The sequence below is a fragment of the Rattus norvegicus genome, chromosome 5 (assembly GCF_036323735.1).
Source record: "Rattus norvegicus strain BN/NHsdMcwi chromosome 5, GRCr8, whole genome shotgun sequence".
In the NCBI taxonomy this organism is placed as follows: Eukaryota; Metazoa; Chordata; class Mammalia; order Rodentia; family Muridae; genus Rattus; species Rattus norvegicus.
The window spans coordinates 17,096,786-17,123,170 of NC_086023.1; the positions used below are offsets into that span (position 1 = coordinate 17,096,786).

General features: G+C 40.6%; 1 protein-coding gene across 5 annotated transcripts in view; it reads right to left on the bottom strand.

Moving 5' to 3' along the window:
- Positions 1-26,385, bottom strand: part of Pcmtd1 (protein-L-isoaspartate (D-aspartate) O-methyltransferase domain containing 1) — a 72,175-nt gene that overhangs the window by 25,157 nt on the left and 20,633 nt on the right. The window contains exon 2 of one of the 5 annotated variants that reach the window (XM_039110457.2): positions 13,748-14,166. The exons of 3 other annotated variants lie outside the window; for them this stretch is intronic. In XM_039110457.2, coding sequence (XP_038966385.1) covers positions 13,748-14,054 — 307 coding nt within the window. In that variant the 5' untranslated portion in view covers positions 14,055-14,166. Of the gene's footprint in view, positions 1-13,747; positions 14,173-26,385 lie in introns of those variants that run through there. One more of the 5 variants, NM_001257345.1, reaches the window with a different exon arrangement.

Here is a 26,385-nt window from a genome sequence, read left to right on the forward strand (position 1 = left end):
AAATAGTCCAAAAAATTAAAACATATTTGATATTTGCATTATGCAATGCAGAATGACTTCAAGGGTTGGTCCTATCACTACATGTCCAGTCACAGGTTTACAGGTAATAGTAGTCACAGGCCGACTAAGCTGAAATAGTATGTTTTTACAAGAGAGCAAAATGAGGCAATCCTAAGCACTTCCATTCTGTTTCCTTACTTATACACTGGTAAGCTTTCGACTGAAAATGGAAACCCCAGTTTAACATTCCTTAATATTCCTAATACAATAAAAAGGAAAACTGAAGATTCACTAAAACAAAACAAAACCCTTCTCTCAAAATTAGATGTAAAACTTCAGTTTCCAAAGGAGTTAATATATGTAGGGGAAAGTTCAGCCTAAAAGCACTCAGAGGGAAGACAGATAGAAGATAAGGGGGTAATAAATATGCCCAACCTATATATATTTTAGATATAAAAGGGTTTGTTCAGCCTTGTAATAAGATAATAAAACATAATATAAAATATACATAGTAACATATAATAAAAATAATAATAAAAGATTTAGCTTAAAAGCTCACTCAAGTTAAAGCTGCACTGTAGATAGACAGACACCTATAATAGAAGCCAGTGAACAGAAAAACGTGGGCTGGTCTTTTTCTCCACCTGCCAGAAAATGGCAACTTCTATTGGTGGATGAACTTGTTTAAGTAATCGTAACTTTGTTCTCCTGGTCTTTCTACAGATATAGGATGGTCCATCAGTTACTTGCTTCAAGTACCCTTTTCACTCAAACTTAAAACAATAATCACTAAAGTTAAAACTTAAAGTTAATATCATTAAGAGAAAATCTAAGAGAAACCTGTAGTTCTGCTATCCACTAAGATTTTAGTAATACTTTCCCAACATTTTAAACAAACAAACAAATAAAAAATAAGGCATGAACAAAAGTATTGCTGGCATTCTATATTGTCAAGTAGGACAGACAGTCTGTTCCTTACTTAAACATGCTTCCATCACTGTCGGAAACGTTATCAACTTTTACACATAAGCTCGGAATTTCAGAAAATTTCTTTAATTACTACTTTTATTTTTTGAGGTTATAATTACATTATTTTTCCCTTCCCCTCCCATCCCTCCAAACCCTTCCATGCTCCTCTTTCAAACTCATGGCTTTTCCATTAATTGTTGTCACACAGACGCACGCACACACATACACACACACGTATGCATGTATGTCTATTGCATATATTCCTAAATGCATAAACACAACCTCCTCAGTTTATAGAATGGTACTTGTATTTTTTTCAGTGCTGACCATTTGATACTGGATAACCAACCACTGTGCTCTTCTCTGAGGAAGACTATTTCTCCTACTCTACATTCTTAAGGAAAAATCTGTACTTATATTTTATATGCACTATTGCTTTTCTGTGAGAAGGTGTCAGATCCCTAGGAGCTAGAGTATGGACGATAGTGAGATAACATGTAGGCACTAGAAACTGAACACAGGTCTTGAGGAGGAGCAGCAAGTGTGTGTTCTTAACTACTGAGCCATCTCTCCAGACTCATCTTAATGAAGTCTCTTACTGCTTTCTCACTAACTTGTTCTTCATATAATCTTAATACAAGACAGTTAATAATTTTAGCAGTAGAGGGTGGGGTGGTCCAGCTGTAACCCCAGCACTCAGCAGACCGAAGCAACAAGTCAAGTTTGAAGCCTCAACTACATGCAAATCTGACACAAAAGATGGTTTTTCCCTCAGTAATAATATTAAGGACTATTTTCACACACAATATACATACACACAAAGAACACTCTAGTCATAGCTAATACAAATGTGTTTTAAAATGGAATTGTTTACTTTTAAAGCAAGGAAGAAGCCTATCTTTGTCACTTAATAATCAGGAAGTTATTAACATTAAAATATACTTAAAAGATAAAAATATATTAACAAAAGGCAGAATTCATGGACAGGAGAGGCTGTCAGCAGCTAAGGCTATGTGCTGCTCTTGTACAGGATGCAGGTGCAATTCCTAGCACCTATGCTGAGCTGCTCTCAAACATCTATGACACAAGCTCCATGGGGATCTGAGACCTCTGGCCCCACAGGCACCTTCATTCTTGTACACATACTCAAGGGCAGACACTAACACAGACAGACACACACACACACATGCCAACTAGTCTGTTTACTCAACAATAAACAACAGAGAAAACATGTCTCAAGTTGCAATGACGATATATGACATTCGGATGTCCTCTGACCTCGACAAGCATGTCATGGTATGCACATGTCCTGTCCCACCACACCTCCACACAAAATGTTAAAGCCATACATGGGGTTGAACAATGTCCTCTTCAGCTATGTAGCCCAATCAAGGTCAACAAGAGTTACATGAGATCCTATCACAGGGAAAATAGAAATGGAATTGTCTAATTTTAAAGCAATACAGAAGTATATCTTTATCACTTAATAATCAAGAATTAATTAACATTGAAGTAAATTAAAAGATGAACTATTTCAATAAAAGGCAGAATTCATGGACAGCAGAGGCAGTCAGCAGCTAAGGCCATGTGCTGCGATTGTAGAGGACCCAGAGAGGATAAAAGGCAAGAAAAAACAAAACAAAACTATGAACATTTAGAGTTTTTAAAGTCTACTATCATATATATCAAAAACAACAGTACAAGTTGGCAATGGGAAAAAGAGAAAACTACTCCAGGAGAAGTGTAAATGGGACCTTGTATTCAATCCAATCCAATGTTACTTATTCACATAAACCAAGGCAGACTTTTATGAAATAAAGGCTTCGTTTCTATAATATACAGTTATAAAAAGAAAATATTAACAGGAGGATACAACAGTCAGCTTTTTAAAGAGAAAACAGGAATAGAGTCAGTTTACTAAAACAAATGAGTTACTAAAAAATCTAGTTATTCTGTATATTAGAAATTATTTTTAAGACTGAGCAAAGCTCAGTTATGATAAACAACAAGGATAACAAACTAAAGACTAATTATCACACTAGCTCTAACCAGCTCACATTCACTGCTTAGTCAATAATCAAAGTGTATATGTAAAGGTCAATAAACACTAGGCAAAATACAGTAACTATTCTATTCTGGCAGTGTCACCTTCATGTGATAGCCCACAGTTGGGGCAATATGATGTGGGTACATAGACACCTATCTGACAGCCATGAAGGAAACCCAAGAGTTTTATACTACACAAATGAAGCACACTCTGCTGTTGACATTTTCTATAAAGCTAACTCACAGAACACAACCCAGAGGAAAGGACTTCCTAACATTTAGTTGGAAAGACTGAAGGGAGGAAATGACCAGATCTACACACAATGTCGTTTGAGAACATAACGGCAGAACTGGTGTTTGTTCTTCCCAGTGGAGCAACCTAGGATTAGTCAATTGCTTCCAGAAGAGTATTTCTTATTCTAAAGGGAATCCTGAGGACCAGCACTGCTTACTTAAAAGTACTGTTTACTGTGAAGTGTAAAACAAGTAACAGAACGATAGAAACTATGGTGTGCCCCTATCCCCACTAACAGACCAGGTCAGGCATACAGGGACCCTAAAACCTACAGAAGTAGTTCTCAGCCATGATGGCACATCAGTAATCTGGAACCTAAATGCAGGACAGACAAACTGGGCCTGTTTAAAGCCATCATGGGTCCTACTGCAGACAGGCCAAAGGCAATCCCTCTGAGGTGTGGCCCAGTCAGGCTAACAGAGTAACACACAACTAGGGCTCTGGTACATAAATACACGGTCCTAATCATTAGACAAAATAGTTGCACACACGCGCACACACACACACACACACACACACACACACACACACACACACACACACGCCTATGTAACTCTGCCTGTGGATCTGTACTGACTGCAGTTTGGGCTAGTCTTGATTATTATGTACCGCCATGCCCAGTTCAGTCAGAGTGATTCTTAGTATTCTGGACTATTCAAATCCCTGTTCTCATTTGTAAAGTTAACAACTAATTACATAAAAGCAATTAGCTAACCTTAATATTTACCACAAGGGGGAGTATATGAGCTGGTTATTTGGATTTTACGATACTAATATAAAGTCAATGATATTAAACTATACATATTAAAACACTTTTTATCAAATTATATTATTGGTACTTCTAGTTATATAAGACTTTAGGAAGTGTAAGCCAACTTGTAAACTGTGACAGGTAAAAAAAGAAATTATAGATAGTATAATGTGTCAAAACATAAAAGAGCCAGGTTTAGAGACAAATGTATTTAGTCCCAGCACCTGGGAGGTGAAAGCAAGATGATCAGGAGTTCAAGATCACTTTGGGATACACAGGTAAGCTCAAGGCCAGCCTAGACTGCATGGGCTGTATCCCCCCCAGTAAAACCAAACATGGATAGCTGTGTGTGATTCTCAGAGTTCTTCACATTCTATCTAACACTGAGTAAAGACAATTACTATCTGACTTTTCCTAAATCTTGTCATGTAATAATTTAATGATTCTGAAAACGAGAAACTTCTCTCTTTTCTAGGTTTGGCAAAGTATCATCAAAAAGTCCAAGATACTGCCAGTACCATCTTGCAAGGCACCAGACCCTTCTACGTTTATGTCTATAACTAGTTCCTTTTTACTTCATTTCAGCTATTTACTGGTTTCTTGAGATAGTGCCTGATGAGTATTTTGTTATTGGCTTTTCGAGACAGGGTCGTTGTAGTTCAGGATGGCTTTAAACTCATTAACTTGCTATGTAATTAAGGACTTTCTTAAAGTTATGATTCTCTAGCTTTCACCTCACAGAAATTTACACAGCTGCAGACTTGATCCAACAATATCAACTTCCCCCAGAATTCATTTTCATTAGCTTCTTCCCGCTTCTTCTGAGTCAGACTCTTACTACGTGGCTCAGGCTGTCCTTGAACTTCAAGCCTCTTGTTCTGTACTGTCTCACTTTTGCCCACCTCATTTTACTGCAGGCATCCAGGTCCAGAAATAACTAACTCCCACTGACATGTGAATTTATTGAGCAGAATGAAGAAGAGCTAATAGGAGAAGTAGTATGATTCTCTATTGGGTAGTCTCAGCAGCTGGTACAGGGTCTAATATAAATATTTCAGAGAAGTATGATAAAGGAAAGAAATTACAAATTTATATCAAAACTACTATCAGGGAATAAGTAAATCTTACAAATAAATATACTGGATTTAATAGAAAAATCTTTAGACTAGATTACATATTTACTTTTATCTTTAAGGCAATCTTCTTGCTTCAAGCCTACTCTCATCCCTATTAAGATATCCATCACATAAATAGTAATTGAAAAAAAAGGTGTCCTCTGGGTTTTACTTTACTGTGTAAGTGGGACGGTCACTGGATTAAATGCAACAAGAAAAAGAAAAGCTAATTAATTCAAAGCAAGCCTTTTGATGTGTTGGGGGTTTGAACCCTGGAAATGAGTCTGTCTGTTGCCTTCTCCACAGCACAAGACGAAAGAGGCTGGTATTCAAGTCTTTATCTTGCATAGTTTAGAAGAAAATTGCACTTTCACCAAGAAAGGGAACAAGGGATGAAGAAGAGAACAGAATGAAATTTTTTTTTATTGTGTGGAAAAGAATAGAGGGAAGGACTGAGTTGAGGATAGGGTAATTTCTTATATACCCTGAATAAGAGATAGGATGTGGACCACATGTGTACGAATGAAGACTGCAGTACTCTCCAAAGCCCATGTCCAGACATGGGTAGGTTAACTCTGAAGGTGTAGAAATTCATGGATTCTATAACATTCATGACACTGAAACCAAAACAAAACAAAAGAGGAGACCCATTCTTCACCATAAGCTAAGCTAAAGGCTTTTTGTTGTTGCTATTATTCAAGTGAACAGGCATTTACACACACACACACACACACACACACACACACACACACACACACACACACACAAAAGAGGTCTGGAAATTAGACACCCAAGGGGAGTGGAGGAGTCCTGTGAAACACTGTCTTCAGGACACACGCAGCAGCCGTAGATGCCTGTGCAGACCTATGTATGACTGTTCCCTTCAGCACTGGTGATTGATGCAGGAAAGGGATGTGCTCCCCTTGAGGCCCCGACCCTCCCTGATGAACTATGAGCAGGGATTGGTGTCATTTTCTTCAGTGGTATACAGATGGTAAGTTGCCCATGCTCCAGTAAAGAATCTCTATTGTGTTCTCACACTTACCTTGTCTGAAAAAATAGAGAGGGGAAGACCAATGAAAAGAAGAGATCAGCAAAAACAGGAGAGTACAGTGAGATGAATATGACTGCAACAGAGAGCATGAAACTCTTATGCACACGCGTGTGCACACAGATATACTTACTAGACTTGAACAGGCAGACTGTCAGAAGGCAGACTCTAAACAGAATGTGAAGACCAGTTCCAGAAAAAACAAAACCAACCTGGCAAACCAAGCATGGCTGTGAATTACAATTAACTCCTGCTGCTACTTGATGCATTTAGCCCAACATTCAACACAACCTAAAGATGACTGTACCACAAGGAAAGAATCAACTGTACAACTGTGAGTTTTGCAATTACAAGATTGGTTCATGAATTCTCATAGGGAAACAAATGGAAAAAGACAATAATTTTCTGAAATTATTCTACTGTTCTAGTAGTTATGTTCTGCACAGTCTAGTGTGTGCGTGTGTGTTTGTGTGTGTGCATGCATTTATACACATGAGAGAAATAAAAACAGAGACTTAGAAAAAGAAGCAAAAATATACAGAGAGGGAGGGGAAGAGGGAGAGGTTACAATCTTACATGTTAAAAACTCATCCTAGTAGAACCTATTTAGCTTTACAAGGTAAAATGAGCTCAGAACATGACTTGTCTATGATAGCACCAGGGACTGGTGTCATATTAATGATTTAAGCTCCACTCACAGGCCTCCGTGCAATGCAGTCTCTTGCTGAACACAAGCAAGAGAGGACAGAGTTCTTTCTTACACTTCTGCTAGGAACACATACAAGTTACTCAACATCTGCTCCTCTGCACCAGCTCTGCAAATGACACCAAAAGCACTGTTCAAATGGGGTCACGAAAACACTGCACTTATGGAGGAGTCATGAAAGTGCTACACTCTTGGGATATCATAAAAGCAGTGTACTCACAAGGGGGTCACAAAAGCAGTGTACTCACAAGGGGGTCACAAAAGCAGTGTACTCATGGAGGAGTCACAGAAGTGCTGCACTCATAGACAGGGGCTACAAAAGTGCTACACTCATGGGGTATCACAATAGCACTGCATTCACGGGGGGGGGGTGTCACAAAAGCACTGTACTCACATGGAGTCACAAAAGCAGTGCAATAGTGGGGCTACAAAAGCACCACATTCACAGTGTCAGAAAAACCCTGTACCCATGGAGGATACAAAAGTAGTGCACTCATGCTGGATAGGTGGGTGGGTGGGGCTCATAAAAGCACTGCACTTATGAGCCTTATAACTAAACTTGACAAAAAGCAAAGAGGACCATTTGCTATACAGATGATACAGATTGGAAAGATATCAATACCAAAGATAGCCAGGTAGCTCAGGATCAGAAAGAAACACTACGCTTTCTCATATAGGTGGCTCTTAGATGCTAATCACTCACTGAGCATAGAGATAGAATATAGGCTCCAAAAGCAGGGAAGACGTCCATGACATCGGGAAAAGGAGGCTTTAACAAGGGAGCGGTTAGACAATAGAACATGAGATACTAAAGTAGGAACGACGATGCTGACAGCAAAGGGCACAGTGGGGAAAAGAAACAGCAGGAGGGGGGGCTGGAGAGATGGCTCAGCGGTTAAGAGCGCCCGACTGCTCTTCCAGAGGTCATGAGTTCAATTCCCAGCAACCACATGGTGGCTCACAACCATCTGTAAAGAGATCTGATGCCCTCTTCTGGTGTATCTGAAGACAGCTACAGTGTACTTATATATAATAAATAAATAAATCTTAAAAAAAAAAAACAGCAGGAGGTGGGGCTGAAATCAATCCGTAGGAAGGAAGTAGGTAAAAAAATGCCAGAAAGGAGCTGTTACTTTGTAAACTCATTTTTAAAATTATAAAAAAAAAAAAAAACAAGAACCATGGTAATAATGCAGTACAGGACTTTGGGAGAGCAAACAGAATGCACAGATGACTATAAAGGGTTGAGCAGTGCAGTGTATACAACAGGGCACTTTGACAGCTTAAGTGTGATAATAAGAGAAAACATTCTCAAGAGATTTGTTCACAACCATAACCAGGTTACTTGTCAAGAATACTCTCCATAATTACTAAAGAGGAAACCTTTTCTTAAAACACAGGATAGAGGATCAAGACTAAAGCCAGTGTTTAATGTAGAAAACAATTTTCCCTTAGCATGACACATGGCATCTGCAGAATGTGTTTGATCTTACAAAGAACAAAGAGCTGGGGCAAGACTACTTTAAAGAAGTCCTTACAGTACCTGAAGACATTATAAAATCCTATGCTAATAAATGCTACTAAAACCATAAATGAACACAAACAATAATAACAACATACAGTGATTAGGTAAAAACTTTGCCCAGACATTGCACCAAAGCTATAGGAATAACAACTAGTATTGAGCAGATGCTCAATTCGTTAATTATGGAAGTGTCAAACTGAACTCCAATGCAATGACAATTTGCATCCACTTAGATGGCTACTAAAACATAAACAGGCTCAGATTCTTAAAAGGGAGGTGTAGCTCAGAGTAAATGTATGCTTAGTGCATATGAGTTCCTAAGTTTGATCCTCAACCAACAGAGATGGCAATACACAGGCCACTCCAGAGATAGAACAGTGACAGTGAGGATGCTGACAAACCAAAGCCTCATACAGTACTGTCAGGAATGTAAAACACTGAGGCCGCATTTCAATATGGTAATTTCTTAAAAGGGAAAACATAATTTTAAATTCAGTCTAAGAAGTCCAGTTCTAAGATCTACTCAGGAGAAAGAAATTGTCCACATAAGATTTTCTACAGGAGTCTCATGGCAGTGTTCCCAAACAGCAAAAACAATAGCTCAAACATACATCATTGTGAACTGATTGAAAAACAAATGTGGCATTTATTCCTCAAGTCATAGATTCCACATATGAGGTATGAAGCTATAGCTGGGTAACAGAAACCAGATACAGAAGATCACTGTGTGATCCCATTGCTATTAAAGGTCCAGAAAGGCATCTGTAGGAGGCAACTGGCTGCCAAGGCTATGTACGGTGGGATCAAAGAGTGGATTCTACTGAATATGGCCTAATGGAGGTATTTAAAGATTAGAGACTGTGGCAGTTTGCACTATGCTACCATTTTATTTTTTAAAAAAAATCACTGTGTTAAAGATTTAAAAATGGGTAATCTTGAGGCTGGAGAGACAGCCCCTGTATGAGCACTGGCTGCTCTTCCAATTCAATTCCCAGTACCCATATGGCAACTCACAACCTTTTGTCATTCCAGTTTGAGGGGATCCAATGCCTTCTTCTGGCCTCAAAAGCATCAGGAAAACACATGGCTCACTGACATTCATATAAGCAAAATACTCATACATACAGAATAAAAATAAAGGGGAAAATAGTAAGATTTCCAGTAGATGCATACCTGATTAAATAAAACAAGAGGAAGTGAGAGAAAGCGCATACCCACATACTAATGCAGAGGGGGGAAATGTGTGAACATTTTCTGAGGGTAAAGGCAATTCTAAATAAAGATCACATAACATCCTGCAATAAGAGGCATGAAGACCAAACCGGATGGAAGCATACACTGTAACTAACCAGCCCCTCAGGACAAACTGCCAGTGAGTTCCCTGCTTGTGGCCTGCTTCACCTTTAAGCGTGCATGCTGTAGAAAACACCACAGTGACAGTATTCACAGCACTGGAATGATCCTGGGATTCTCCTCAGTCACTTCTGATAACAGGAGAACTAGTCAAGAGACTAAAAAAATATTTAAGTTGGATAAATGTATGTATGTATTACTGCTTACATTACTAGTATTACTTTACTAGAACTATAGTTTCTATATTACAGGCTCTACTACTGGGAAAATAGGGATAAATCCCTGAGCCAAAAAGAAACAGTGTAATGAGGAAGCATCCCCAGCTGAATCCACAGCTATAAGAGTGACAGTAATGTTGGTGGTTTGGTATTTAGTTCATTTTAAAAGGTAAAAGATTTGGGAAGCTTCTTTTCTCTTCTCTTCAACTTAATTACACAGGAACAAAGACAGTGCTGAGAGTCCCTTCTAAAAATCCTGAGCTCTGGGAAGACAGTTAAGTAAGCAGAATGGAATTCCACTTTATCACTAAAGGTGATGTTCTGATGCAACATATTAGGATTTGAAGTGACCTGCTCTCCTAGTCTGCAGCAAAATTAAACGTAAGGATAACTGCTTCAATTATAACTTTGCGAAGAAGACTCTTAACTGCCCCTCTCCGAACAGGAATGCTCTAATTATGGCCTATCCTCTATACTCATTTCTAAGCGAGACGAGACTTCCCCAAGGGGCATCTTATCCCTTAACTGCATATTACCAAATCAGAGATGCCCTGCCCTCCCTGCTCTGCCCGGATCTCTGTATCAAGACCACTAACAGGCACATGCAAAGGAAAGGGCTTCTGTAAATGTGGTCACTGTGGAGGTTAGAACCACACCTGAGTCACAAACTCAGACAATTAGAGGCTGTGTAAGCCATTCTCCAGGTCCAAGTGTCTTTTCCCCTCCCTCCCTCAGATTTAATACATGGAACACAAATCAGTATACGAGGGTGTAGTGTGGGAATAAGGCTTCCAGAGCAGCTTAAAAGATTACACTTAGCTATGACCACTGCTTCACAGATGTTCTTTCTGTCTTACTTGTTATATCTAAAAACAACTGTAGAATTCTAATAAAAAGAGTAGTAACCGTGGTGGTTTGAACAGGTATGGCCCCCATGTGTTTGAATTCTTGGTCCAAAGGAAGTGACACTTATTGGGGGGTGGGGGGGAGTATGGCCTTGTAGTAGGTGGCTTTGTTGGAGGAAGTGTGTCACTGTCCTGGCAGGCTCTGAGATACTCAAGCCCAGCTCAGTGTGGAACAAAGTCCTGTAGTGACAATTTTGGACTTTTGTTTTCTTTTAAAACACAGAAATATTGTAAGACTATGTTTTCGTTTTGGTTCCTGATACAGGATATGGGGCTGCTTCAGAATGTCCACAGCAGCCAACTATAATTTGCCTCCTACCCTAGCAGGGGCATGACTTTTCCAGCTGCTGATAATTTCTGAGATTGTGTGATGTCTGGAATTCTGGGGACTTTTCAGAAGATATTAAATTCTAAGACCTCAAAAGGCGGGGCAGGTTGCTGGTTGTTGATGACACTCTGTTTAAGTAGCTGTGCACCGAGAAGAAACTAGATATCCTGACGGCAAAGCTCAAACTTACCCCAAGAAACTTGATGACCCAGGGAGTAGTCTAATGATAGTGTTGTTTGTACCCTTTCTGACCCATGACTTTATTAAGGAATCTCTTTCCTCTCTCCCCTCTATCCTTTCCTCTCCTATCTAGTGATAGGGGGTAAAACCGAGGGGATAAAGTAGAAGAAAAAGGAACCCACAAAATAGCCAAAAACCAGTTAGTTACAGTCCCCTTCTGCTGCCTACCAACCAATACGCAACTCTTGTCTCCTCCAGCACCAAGTCTGCCTGCACACGGCTATGCTTTCTACCATGACAATAATGGACTAAACCCCTAAAACTAAGCCAGTCCCAATTAAATGTTTGCCTTTACAGAAATTGCCTTGGTCAGGGTGTCACTTTATAGCAATGGAAACTCTAACTAAAACAGGAGTTGATACCAGGGAATTGGGTATTGTTGTGAAAGGCCTGACCATGCTTTTGTTCAAAGGAATGCGGATTTGAGAAATTGGATTAAGAAAGCAACGGAGTGTTTTAAGTGGGGCCCAACTGGCCATCCTAGTAAAAATATGGAAGACAGTGGTGCTGAGGGTGATTTGAACTATGCGAGCCTGGTACAAAAAGTTTCAGAGAATACTTTTAGTATGTTGCCTAGAGAGAATATGGCTGCTTTTTTGCCCTTGTCCAAAGAGTCTGCCTGAAGCCAAAGTAAAAAGATTTGTATGGATTGCATTGGCAAAAGAAATCTCAAAACAGCCTGGCATAAACTATCCTGTAGTTTACTTTTTTTATAAAAAATTATTTATTTTATATATATGAACACACTGTAGCTGTCTTCAGGCACACCAGAAGAGGGCATCAGATCCCATTACAGATGGTTGTGAGACACCATGTGGTTGCTGGGAATTGAACTCAGGACCTCTGGAAGAGCAGTCAGTGTTCTTAACCACTGAGCCATCTCTCCAGTCCCTGTAGTTCACACTTAAGAGGGTTGTTAATCAAATGTAGGAATCTGAGAAAGGAAAAATTCAAAATGTATGTATGGTTCAAGGAATATATGGACACCAGGAAGTAGAATAGAGCTAAATCCTGTGTTCAAGGAGATAACAAGATTATAGATATTAAATGGAATAAGGGACTGGTGATCTCAGGGCAAGATCTCACAAAGCTAAGCTTCCATATTGTAAAATGCATATTCCTATGCAGTTGCATGAGCAATAGTTATATCATGTTACGTGTTATTATAACCTGGTTATTGTTTATGCTTTTGTGTTCAAACAAGGTATAATTATGTCCTACAGTTTTTATAGCCTGGTTATTGTTTTCATTTGGAGACAAGGAGATGTGTCATATGCAATGTTAGCACTCGTTTTGAGTACCCCCTAAGCTCTTCAAAGGCAAAAAATCTTGGTCCCTTTTGATCTCTGCTTTTCCCACACCAGAAGCAATGCCCAGGACAACAGACTCAAATATGCTGCAATATGCTTTTCCCTAGTCTCTTGCTTTGCCCCACCTGTCTTCAAGACTGGCACAAGTCCCTTTCCACTTAAAATGGGACATTAATAAAACAATCAAAAATCGTGTATCAGGGCTGGAGAGATGGCTCAGTGGTTAAGAGCACTGACTGCTCATCGAGAGGTCCTATGTTCAAATCCCAGGATTTGAACATAGGACCTCTCATAACCATCTGTAATGAGATTTGATGCCCTCTTCTGGTGTGTGTGACAGCTACAGTGTACTTATATATAATAAATAAATAAGCAAACAAACAAACCTTTTTTAAAAATTCATGTAGCAGTAGACAGATACTCCTAAGCTTCTTGCCTGCCAGTTGCTTTTTTTTTTTTTTTTTTTTGGTGGTAGTGGCAGTGTATGTGCATTGGGGTGCTGGGGGCCCTCATGTATGCCAGGCTGGCCTGAAACTCACTTTGTAGTATTAAGGATGACTTTGATTTCTAGGTCTCCTACCACTGTGATGGTATGTGAAGCCTTGTGTCAAACGCGGAGGTCCGGACATGCTAAGTAAGTACACTACCAACTGAACTACAGACCCAGCCCCAGCTGCTTGATCTTCAGTCCTGAGATACTGAGATGCTGCTGTGTGCTGTAACAAGACAGAACAGTGCCAGAGCTGACCAACCATCCGGGTCAGGGCCAGGAGAGAGATTACTATGCCCGTGTGTTCCCACACCTAAGTAAACTCTATGCTGCTTCAAACAGACACACTAGACATACTAGACACGCTTAAAATATGCTGGAGGTCATGAAGGGCCATGCAAACTCAGCTCACTTTATGAAGAGAAATTTACAAAAATCAAATTACCTAAAATTAAGCCCACCATTGTACTTAAATATCCGGTTCCACTTCCCAGGTTAAGAAAAGATAATCCTGGTTGAAGTTTCAAAGCTTCCATAACTTCAGAATAAATGCAAGGTGCTGACAAGTGTATGTTCCCGTGCTTCCAGGCTAAGTCTTTGTAAGCATTGTCTCTGTAGCCTTCCAGATAGTAATCTCCGCGGTCAATGGCTCTGAAGGCTTGCTCTACTCTTTCAGTTCGGATGTACTGAGCTTCTTTAAGGTTATCAATTAAGTCATCATTATCTTCCCCAGCACTCACAGCTCCTCCCATGACAGTATTCAAATCAAATCATAAGGTAAAATGTAACGAATTAGTAGAAATGGCTTCCAAAATGTGCTTTTTCTTTTAAATATTGAACTTGATTTCCAAAAATAAATTAAACCTGGAAAAGAGTAAAAATAAACAAGTTTAAATTAATGTGTATTATAATATTTAACTATCATTTCCCAAGAACACATTTTGTTCCAGACACAGTGACTTAAATATACTATTTACTTAATTCTTTTAACAATGGAAGTTAGAAAACTGGGGCTAAGAATTTAAGTTAATTACTACTGGTCCTATATGATGACCATGAGTCACATATCAAGAGATTAACTAATCATAATTACATGCAACTTAAAATTCAGTTAGTCAACTTCATCAAGTGTCATATGCTTAACAGCTCCCTTGGGTAGCTGCCACATCAGCTGGTCTGAAGAATGAGACTGCTTTAACTTACTTAGTACCAGGTCTTTCTGAGTCAAAAAATCATGCTCTGAATTACTTAGCCACTTAAAGTAAGTAATCCTGGCTTAATGACTTAAAATTCCTGATTATAGAAGCTAACAATTTTACATGGTATACTTTTAAATATTTAATATTTATATTGCCTAAACAGTAATATAAATACAAAAGCAAAATAAGACAGGTGTGATTACATGGCATTCCTAAAACTCCAGCACTAAGGAAGCAAAGGCAGGAGGTTCGTGAGTTCAAGACCAACCTGGGCTCTCAAATTTTAAAAGCAATTTACTGCTTTAATACCTGTACATGCGCAAACACAATGACCGCTTTGCTTGCTAAATTTTGTTATAATAATGAGATCACAAGCTTTATTAACAAGTTTGATACTCTAGCACTAGAACACATACGCGTGCGCGCGTACACACACACACACACACACACACACACACAAACACACACACACAGACAAACTAACAAAACTTGCATCTGGCATATCTAGATGCTTGAGATATAGAAGTTTCCAGAATGAGAGTGTGGAAGTTAACATCTCTTCATTGAATTAACACTCTACAAAGCATAGTCTCTGTGGAAGAGTGATATACATTCATATACATTCATTTATATTCATAAATAGTTAGGGGAGATAGAGGTAGGGCATGGACCATCATCTCTGTATAAACAAGTCTGAATAAATGACAGATAAATTCACGTCAACATCAGGAGAGAACAATGGAGACACCATGTAAGGTGACCCTGTAATCTGGTGGGAGGATGTCTTAGTGACTCTGAAGACACACACATAAGCAGAGGGCCTTATTACCAGGGTTAGCTGGTATCACATCTTTGGGGACACAAGTTTTTCGTTTTTCATTCTTTCTTCCCAGGCTTTAGGACTTAACCCATGAATGAGTTTCTCCGAACTGGATCTACTCATGACATTATACAGCTTACATAGTATACTTAGTATGATGTGTTAAAATCTCTATTGCGGTTCGCTTAGATTTCCTTCAACAATGCAGTGGTGGAGTGAATAAAAATGGTCCCTATAGTCTCATAGCGAGTGGCACTATCTGGAGGTATGCCCTTGTTGGAGTAGGTGTGCCGTTACTGGAATAAGTGTGCACTAGGGATGGGTTTTGACAATTCGGATGCTAGGTCCAGTGGCTCACTCTCTCTTTCCTGCTGCCTGCTGATGTAGAATTCTCAACTACCTCTCCAACACCAAGTCTACCCGTGTACTCCGTGCTTCCCAACATTCTGGTAATGTACTAAACTGTAAGCCTGATTAAATGCTTTCCTTTATAAGAGTTGTCATGGTATCTCTTCACATCAATAGAAAACCTAAGACAGATGGTGAGTTGTATCTGTTAAGAGAGAGAGAGAGAGAGAGAGAGAGAGAGAGAGAGAGAGGGGTGTGTGTGTGTGTGTGTGTGTGTGTGTGTGTGTGTGTGTGTGTGATCCTGTGCATGCAGCTAACTCATGGGGAGCCCAGAAGAGGGCATCAGATGCCCCTGCTGCTGAAGTTACAAGCAGTTATGGTGGTGCTGGGAACAAAACATGGTTCCAGTAGGAGCAAGTGCCGTTAACCACTGCCACTGCTCTCTAGCCACTCTCTAGGCTTGTCTTCCTTTTTTAAGTGGCATAACCTCTAAGTACATCTATCATCTTTTTCAGCCCGTACTCAAAGAATTTAAATGACTACATTACACAGAGCAGTCTCTAATGTGTAATCGAATGTGGCACTTACCAAACAATTTTACAAGGGTAGTTTGCATTAAAAATAGACATTTAACAAATGGCTTGACTGTGTAAAATCAACAATTTACTAGATGGAAAAATTATTTCCTTAGTATTTAGTTCCAACACTTAAGAGGAAACTGACCCTTCATGAAATCCATGTTCAAAATTATCTTAACCAATCAACCCAAAGTTAGACAACTACAAAGCCTACATTTTTTTCAACAACAAAAAAATATATTTTACTTTTATTTGTGTGTGTGTGTGTGCGTGTGTGTGTGTGTGTGCGTGTGCGTGTGTGTGTGCGTGTGTGTGTGCGTGTGCGTGTGTGTGTGCGTGTGCGTGTGTGCGTGTGTGTGTGTGCGTGTGTGCGTGTGTGTGTGCGTGTGTGTGTGCGTGTGTGTGCGTGTGCATGTGCGTGTGTGTGTGTGTGCGTGTGCGTGCGTGTGTGTGTGTGTAGGGGACCTGGAGTCACGCATGGCAGTGAGCCTCTTTGGAATCCAAACCCCTTGGGCCCTCAGCCAGGGAAGCTAGTGCTGCTATCTGCAGGCTGCAGAACATCTCCAGCCCCACAGTTCACATTCTTGGTTAAGAAATAAATAACTACCACTATTTACTGGAAGAAACATTTCATGGTGTTTTATTACTAAACATTACAATCAGCCAATGAGGAAGGAAGCCATCAATCAGTATGTTCACCTTTAAGAGAAAGCATACATTAAAGGATAGAATCAGTCTAGTCCAGAACACAAAATGGGTCCTGGACAAAGAAAGTGAAACTGAAGGCAGCTTCTTTAAAGGCGTACGTGGTGAAAGGGATTGCAGGCTGAAGTACTCAATCACAAAAATAAGACTGCTGAGAAATTATCCACAGCTGGCACTTTCTGGCACCTTAGCTATCTTTCACTGCAGATCAGTAAGTAATTTCCTCCTTCTAGGCACTGACCTTTTCCAAATTTATGGACCTTCTCCTACTAAAAAACCAAACAAATCCAAATTCTTGCATACAACATGAGAATGCTCTTAAACCACCCCAAAACCCAGGAGATTCACATCTATTAAAAGAAAAAACCTACTTCAGGCAACATTGAGCTAATCAAGAGATTTTTAACAAGGACAAAATAATTCCATCTCCAAAATGTTTCCAGGGTGTGTCCACCTGCATACAGATCTACAGTACGTCATGTTTGGAAAACGCAAAAGGTGGTGCCTGAATGGCAAATACACATGAGAAATCCTTTCTTTGTGTTCTAGTAGGAGGCAGATTATCAGATCTGAGCAAACTGTTACAAGGAACCTGGGAAATGGGGCTACAGTGATCTTCCTTTATTTGTTGTGGGTACTTTCTTTTCCCATTATTTGTGGTTACCCATCATCAATGATGGCCTAAACTATTAAGTGAAGGATTCCAGAAATAAACAATTTGTAGATTTTAACTTGTATCCCCATTCCTAGTCTGAATAAATCCAATACTGCTGTAGTACCTCCTAGCCAGGGTGTGAGCCCTGCCTCGCCCAGTTGTTGGCACTGTAACTGTGTCTGGCATGACTCTTATGGCCCAAAACACTCAGAAAAACCCTGACGTATTAGTCAGGGTCTCATACAAATGCCTACCTTCATCTTCCTTCACCTCATGTAAATGCATCATAAGTCTAGACAGACATACTCACTTCAGCACTAAGGACATAACTGGGAATCAAAGGCTGGGAAAAGAGAGCATATAACCAGACACGTTGGTGCATGCCCGTAATGCCAGTACTCACAAGGAGCTGAAAAGTCACATGAAATACATTTTTAGCATGATGGAGTACAAGCAAACTCTGTTGGCAGGAGTTCACAAGTACTTGAAATGAAACATTAAATGTTCCCAAACAACCCACAGTCAAAAGACTCAAGGAGAATTTTCTTCAATATCTTCAAAACATTGAAACTGAAGCAAGCAGTGGTGGCTCGTGTCTTTAATCCCAGCAGAGAGGCAAAGGCAGGTGGATCTTGAATTTGAGGCCAGCCTGCTGTAGCTACAGAGTGATTTCCAGGACAGCCAGGATACACCAAGAAACTCTTGTCTGAAAAAAAAATTTTTTTTCTGAAAAATCAAAACTACAAGATGTATCAAATCAGAACCAGGTGCCGGCCATAAATCACTTTACTAAAGGGGATGAAGCACAAGGATTACAAATTGGATTAGTTTGGGCTATCCTGGACTCTGATTTAGTTCAAGATCAAAATGGGCAACATACAGGGAGATCTTGTCTTTAAAAGAAATCCAGAATGGTAGTACGTGCCTGCAATTCTAACATATGGAGAATGGAAGAGGGTCAAAGCTACAGTCATCTGACTACACAGTAAGTTCAAGGCCAGCCTGGACAATGTGGGATCATCACAACTGAAAGTGATAGATGAGGACAGAAAGGGTGAGGTAAAGCTCAAGAACAGAGCTCTTCTTGCACAGCATGCACAAGTTCCTCCTTCGAATGCCCAGGATAGCTCAGTATCCCCATAAGGGAAGAAATATCCAGTGGCCCAGGTCCCTGCCCTTGAGTGTGTGTGCGTGGGGGTGGGGAGGGTTAAGGTGGGTTGATCTCAAACAGGCCACACTGCTTAATGACGATGTTTTAGACCTTATCCTCATGTTAAGATATGAAGACGGTTGCACTGATGGATGTAATATCTGGCTTACGATTGTCAACCTTTGGATTAATGATATACCCAAGTTTATAGAGTATTCTGGATATACCAGAATTTCCTTTTTTATTATATATATCAATATCATATGATATACATGGTAAATATATATAAATATATGGTAAAGAAATATATATGGTAAAGAAAATAGAAAAAAAAAGATATGAAGACGGATTATGGGAAATCGCTGGATTTCAATGTTCTTCTCCCCTCTTTGGCTATGCTGAACAAATTCTCTTTTCCTGTTTTTCACTATTAACTTGGCTTTTAATTGGCCTATTAAGGATCCTAACCCCGGAACTGTAAGGGCACACACACTAAGCTCAACTCCAATAAAAAAAACTATAAATAAATGCAGATGATGAGTGAGGGCCAACCATCTCTACCTGGGACCCTGGACAGGTGGTAATCATTGCACAATTACTATTCATGCCAACATTAGACTCCATTCTTTTCCAACTACTCCTGGTGTTCATTTTCTGTAAATATGCAGAGACTGGGGCATGAACAATCTGACTCTAACTGGTAGCTATTGGCTGTTTGAGCAAGAAGACAATCTGCAGATTACTACCACCTTTATTATGCCAACACATCACATATGCCTTTAGACGCTGTATGCCTTAGCTACTTTTCTACTGCTTGAGGAGATACCATAACCAAGGCAATTTGTAATTGGGTGACTGTTTACAGTTAGTTTCAAAAAGTCCATGAACATTGAGGGGTGGAGCAGAGCAGCGGTCCAGCATGATACTGAAGCACTGAGAACACATCTAGGGGTTGGGGTAGAGGAGGTGGAGACAGGCACAGGCACAGGCACAGAGACAGGCAGAGAGAGAGAGAGGAAAAGACAGAGATACAGACACAACAGAGACAGGCACAGGCACAAACAGACTGGGCCTGGCATAAGCTTCTGAACCTCAAAAAATACTCTCAGGGACACACCTCCTCCATGAAGGCCACACCTCCTAATCATTCCCAAACAGTTCCATTCCTGAGAATCAAGCATTCGACATGGGAGCCTACAGAGGCCATTCTCACTCAAAGCACTATACCATACAACGTACTATTACAGCTCTTGAATATGCTGTCTAGCACTGTTTCAAACAGCTTACACCAAACTTTCAGCTAGCATAAGCCTTGGAGAACTCTTGAATCCTACACCCATTCCTATGTGGGTCTGAGTGAAAGCACTTCTCCTGATGACCTAGCAAAGGGGTTAATATTACTGTTGCTGAAGAGAGGACCACAAAGCCTCATTTGCATGTCAAGTTTGCAGTAAGCAGTACAAACACCCTTCCTCTGGCTGCAGGAGCAAGTCACTCAGGCTGACTTGAGTTGGCTGGGAGGTACCCTCCTGAACTGCCTTTCCTCCTGTTTCAACACGAGGCCTCATAACAGATTGCTCTTCAGGGGCCTCTTCTTCACTACTTTCTTAGCAGTGTTGGTACTGATACAAAAAAAGCAGCATCTATCTTCTGGAGCCAGGCAAGGCTCAAGTAGAAGGGCTGGGACACCAACATAGCCACAGAATCTTTGACCTACAGTTTGTCCTGCCTGCAGAGTGTTCTGGGACCAGAGCCTAACATAATTGTCATCAGAGAGACCACAGCAACTTCATCTAGCACGTGATAGAAGCTAATACAGAATTCCACAGCCAAACATTAGGCAGAGCTTTGGAAAGTCCCATGGAAAAAAAGGGAGGAAGGACTGGAGGAACCAGAAAGGTCAGGGACACCTCAAGAACATACCTCATAGAACCAACTGATCAGGATTCATGGGGGCTCACAGAGAACAAGGAGCCTGCAGAATTCTGACCTAGGTCCTCTGCATGTTTATAACTAAGTAGCTTGGTATTCTTGTGGGAATCCTAACAGTGGGAGTGGGAGCTGTCTCACTCTTCTGCCTGCTAACTCTAACCCTTCTTCTCCTACTGGGTTGCCTTGTCCAGTCTTGATGTGATGGTATATGCCAGGTCCTAATGTAACTTGTTATGTAGTGCTTAGCTGATGTCCCTGGGAGGCCTGCTCTTTTCTGAGAGGTATGGGAAAGGGATAGGGGTGGGGATGGGAGATGGATCTGGGATAGAGAGAAGGTAGGAGGGAAAGACTAAGGGAAGGGGAGGGAGGGAAACTGCATTCGGATGTAATGTATGAGAAAGAATAAAATTTAAGAAAGAGAAAGCAGCATCTCAGACAGCAGAGCAAAGGTACAGTGAAGCATTAAGCAGGTTACTTAGCATTTGAAAAGAAGCAGCTGAACAGATCAGAAAGAGCTATAACTGGAAGAAGAGGAACAGCATGCAAAGCTGAGGTTAAAGGACAGGTGTCCTTAAAAAGAAGAGGACCACAGGCCTTGACTGCTATGAGCTACATAATGCTGTCGTCACGGCCTGTGCAAGATCTGTCATACATGTAGATATGAGAGTCCCACAACTCAAGGGCTGCACAGGAGCTGTAACATAAGAGCCTGCCATCTCCACCCACTACTGCCAAATGTCAAGGAATACAAGTAAATGATGGTCACGCCATCACACTGCAGCAAGTGCAATCTCTTCAGTAAATTGTGTTGGTAAAATTGGGTATTGTCACAAAACTTGAAATTAGGATCTTATTTCACACTACATTCAAAATGGATTTGAAGGGCTGGAGAGATGGTTCACAATTAAAGAGTGCTTGCTGCTCCTACAGAGGAGCTGAATTCTGTTCAAGCACCCACGTGGTTCACAATTTGTTGGTATTCTGTCTAAGCTCCACCCCCACAGCTACCTGAGAATAGCCAGGTATGCTCCGCCCCACAGTTGCCTGGCAACAGCCAGCTGTGCCTGACACTCTATGAGGGCCTGCTTGCCCCCTCCTCTCCCTCTTCTTGCTCTTTGTTCTTCTCTGCTCTCCCCCCCCATCCCTGTCCCTTCTCTCTACTCCCCCCACTCCCACTTCCCTCCATTGCCTCCTTTCCTCTCTTCCTCTACTCTTCTTCTCTCATTAAACCTCTCCACGTGCAACCATGTTGTTGGCTTGGTGTGTTCTGTCCGGGGGCACAGGTTGAGACTAAAACCCTAACACGATTACCTGTTATTTAGCTCCAGAGGATCTATCCCCCTCATGTGGCCTCTGAAGTCACCTGTATCCACATCTGACACACTCGCATAGGGACATACATATAAGTAAAAATTAAAATCAAAAACTTAAACATGAGACTGACTAAAACTACTAAAAGAAAATGGAGAAGCAGAGCATAGTGGTTCACACCTACAACTCAGGGAACAGAAGCAGGAAGATTACTCAAGTTTGATCTAGCCTGGTCTACACATACATAGCTAATGTTCCCAGCCATCAAGGGCTACACGGTTAAGACTTAATAGAAGGAAAGGAGAAGGGGTGGGAGGTAAAAGAGGGGGCAGGCAGGCAACAGGGAGAAATGTTCAACATTTCGACATTCATCAGGGAACACATTTATAGATGTGACTCCCAGGCAACACACATGAAATACTGAGGCTACAGCAAATTATAAAGTTCTGAAGAGCAAAGGAGGCAATAATGAAAAGACAACTGACACACTCACAGAGAACATTCAAACCACTGATCTGATGAAAGCCTTCTCAAAAGAACACATAAGTATGTCCAACCTGTACATGAAAAATGTTCACCATGACTATACCCAGAAAAAAAAAAATCAAATCAAAACCACCATAAGACCATTTACAGTGCTATACCTGTAATCTCTTCACTAAGGAGGCTGTTGTGGAGTGGTCGCAAGTTCGTCGTGGTCAGTGTTCAGTTCACAAGGCAAGTTCAGTGGCCCTCCTTGCCTCTCCCCTTCTCCAAACCAAACCAACTGCTGAGTTTGCAGTTTTTACTACACAGACAATGTGGCTGCAGTCCTACCGAGCAATACACCTAAATTATTTTCCCTGTGTTTGATGGTTCTTCTGGTTTTCCTTCCATGGCTACATGGCAAGGCCCTATTTCAAAAACATAGATACAAACACGTGTGTGCAGACACACACACACACACACACACACACACACACACACACACACACACACACAAAACAGGAAGATATCACCTCATCTGTTAGAATGTCTGTTTTCTAAAAGGACAAAAGGATAAAAAGTGTTGATGAGGGTATGCGCACACAGGACCTACTATTATTCCTGGTAGAAATGCTAATACAGCCATTACAGAAAATGTGTCTTTAGAAAACTGAAAGTATAATTAGCAGATGATCCCATAATCTCAGAGATACAAATTCAAAAGGACTACAGTCGATATAGTATCTGCACTCTCACAACCATTGCTATAGTATTCAAAATTTTTAAGATGTGGATCAACATGGGATTCATCATCATGTAACTGATAAACAAAATGTGTCCACCCGAGTGTGGTGGTACATAGTTATAATGCCAGCATTTATGAGGTAAAGGCAGAATGGCCAGAAAGTTCACAGTTATCCTCAACTACATAGCAAGTTGAGGGCAGCGTGGGCTACATGAGACCTTGTCTCACAAAAAAAAAAAAAAAAAAAGTATAAAGTCATAATGAAATACTGTTCGGCCACATGTTATTACAGTATGTAACTTGGAGGACATTGTGCAATGTGAGTGAGCCAGGCACACAGGAAAAGAAATGTTGGAAGGTCTTTATGTAAAATCTACAAATCAGTTCAATGATTATTACTAGAAGTAAGGAGAAAGTACTTGGGTAAAAGAGGATATGTTCTATAGTGGACCTGATAGAAAGAATATATGGTAATACTCACTGCATAGAATGATATGTTATTATACATATATATATATATACATATATATATATATATATATATATGGAGAGAGAGGGGGAGGAGAGAACACACATGTGGGCCAGTGAGATGGCTCAGCTGGTACAAGAGCTTGCCATATATATATAAGCCTAATAGTAACTTGAGTTCAATCTCTAGAAGGCATGGGGAAAGACAGGAGTGGTGAAGGATCTGTAACCCCAGCACCCCTACAATACTGTAGCAACAGACAGTGGAAAACTGCCCAGAAACTGAAGACAATTTCCTCTGTCTACTCTCTCTCTCACACACACACACACACACAGAGGGGGGAGGGGAGAGAGAGAGAGAGAGAGAGAGAGAGAGAGTATCATAAAATAAACACCCACTCTGTAACAGTAAATGAAGTGAGATTTACTAAGCAGCCTACGTATCCTGTAAGTAGCCTGGTTTTATCACACCTTATTATAAATACCAAAATGACAGATTATAATGTCATATACCATATAAAACTCTGATATTCCATTTCATTCCTAGTGCTATGACCGAATAGCTGCATGGTTTGAAGAGTCCAGGCCAGGGGAGTCATGGCATCTGAGCAGTTGGAGGTCATGGCTCCAGGGGCACAAGGAGGCTACCTGCACTCGACTGACAGAAAGTGGAGGGAGCTAGGGAAGACAAGCAGGGCAAGCTATGATGTCTAAAATCTCAAAACAGCATCAACAATTAATTGCAGACCAAATGTCTAGCACATGCTATGATGGACATTTCACACTAAAAGCATGACGATCACACAGACGTGCATTAAGTACTTGCCCACTAAAAATAAAATATTTAATAAATAAAAATGTTAAGAAAAAACAAAGCCAAAGACAAGGAAAATAATTTTTTTAAAGATTTATTTTATGTATGTGAGTATCTTCAGACACACCAGAAGAGGGCACTGGATTCCATTACAGATGGTTTTGAACCACTATGTTGTTGCTGGGAATTGAAGTCAGGACCTCTGGAAGAACAATCAGTGTCCCTAACTGCTGAGCCATCTTTCCAGTCCCGGAAAATAATTTCAATGTATTACTTATAGGACAGCAATTGCACTGTGCTTGTAATAAAAACTGGAAACTCAGCAGTTGGTTTCGAGAGTCTTCCCTGCACACTGGAGAAAGGGAGAGCCAAGGAGAGCCACTAAAAACTGAAACCTAATCAATGACCACACAATGGAAATGCTATCCAAAAATAATGACTAGAAAAAAAACCAGAAGTACAACCATTGACAATGAAGTAAATACCTAGTGAGTGTCAGAGGGTATGAACAGGAAGAAGCCAGAGCTCTTGGCTTATGCCTTTAGCTCCTAAAGGGTTGACATGAAGTAATAGAACAAAGCTGGCAAGTTGAAGCAATAGCATGGAGAAATACAAGAATCACAATAAAGGCGCCTAAAGAATAACTTAAGGAAAGGGCAAATATTTAAAAGAGTCTAGGGCAGAAAGAAATCAGTATAGAAATCACATGGAGCTTCAAAAATATCTTTTTTCCATTATTATGTGTATTATAGTGGTTATTCCTGGTTGTCAACTTAACTATATATGGAATGAACTACAATCCAGAATTGGCAGGCTCACCTTTGTTCCTGATCTTGAGACTGGGAGATACAAGTTTCTGAAGCAAAGTGGCTATGAATCCCAGATATAGGAGATCTCTGAGTTCAAGGTCACCTGGGACAAACCAAGTCCCAGATCCAGGGGTGGTGGTACACACCTATAATCTGGGACACACCTTCTGCTGGAGATTTACGTAAATAAGGAAGAATCTTTTTCACCTGCCTGCCTGCCTTGTGAGACTGAACCTCTGCTAGATCCTTGGACTTCCATTCACAGCTACTGCTAAGCTGGACTACAGACTGTAAGTCACCAACAAATTCTCTTACTATATTAAGACTCCCCATAAGTCCTGTGACTCCAGACAGAAGAAGTCTGACTAAGACATGTATTATTATACATTTCTGTGAGAGTCACTGTAAACATCGTCAGAATATTGACTGGTCTGATTCTAAGAGTATTCCTGCAGAAAAGTGAACACTATCGTACGTAACACTGGTGTTCAGAACCACTTTCCAACTTTCTAAGCATCTACAAGTTTTGTTTTTTTAAATGCTTTATTATGGGGTGGGGTGGGGGGTGGATCCCATAACAAGTTGCTTGGGAGATGAGAGGACAACGTTCAGGAGCTGGTTCTCTCCATCAACCATGGCATCTAGGGTTTACCTTTACCTGCTGCACCATCCTTCTGCTTCTGTGTGCTTCTTAAGCACAGCACTGAGAGTGTCCTGTTTATACTGACAGGAAGCTGAACAGAAATTTGTAGTCTTGGAGGCCATTAATGATGCCCCCGACCCCTGGCAGCTTTGGGGCATCATGTCTCCTTCCTTAAGAATTAATCCAATAAACCATGCATGGTAGGGCAGCAAAGACCTTTAATCCCAGCACTTGGGAGGCAGGATGGCTGCAAGGACAGTCTGGTCTACAAAGTGTGTCCTAGGACGCAGAGAACTACAGAGAAACTGTTTCAAAAAGAGAGAAAGAGAGAAGAGGGAGTGGGTAGAGAAAAGATCAAGTCTGTCAATCACCAGGGCAGGAGTCCACCACCAGTCTACCTCCAAGATGGTTCACCTAAAGACTGCCAAAGCAAACACGTGT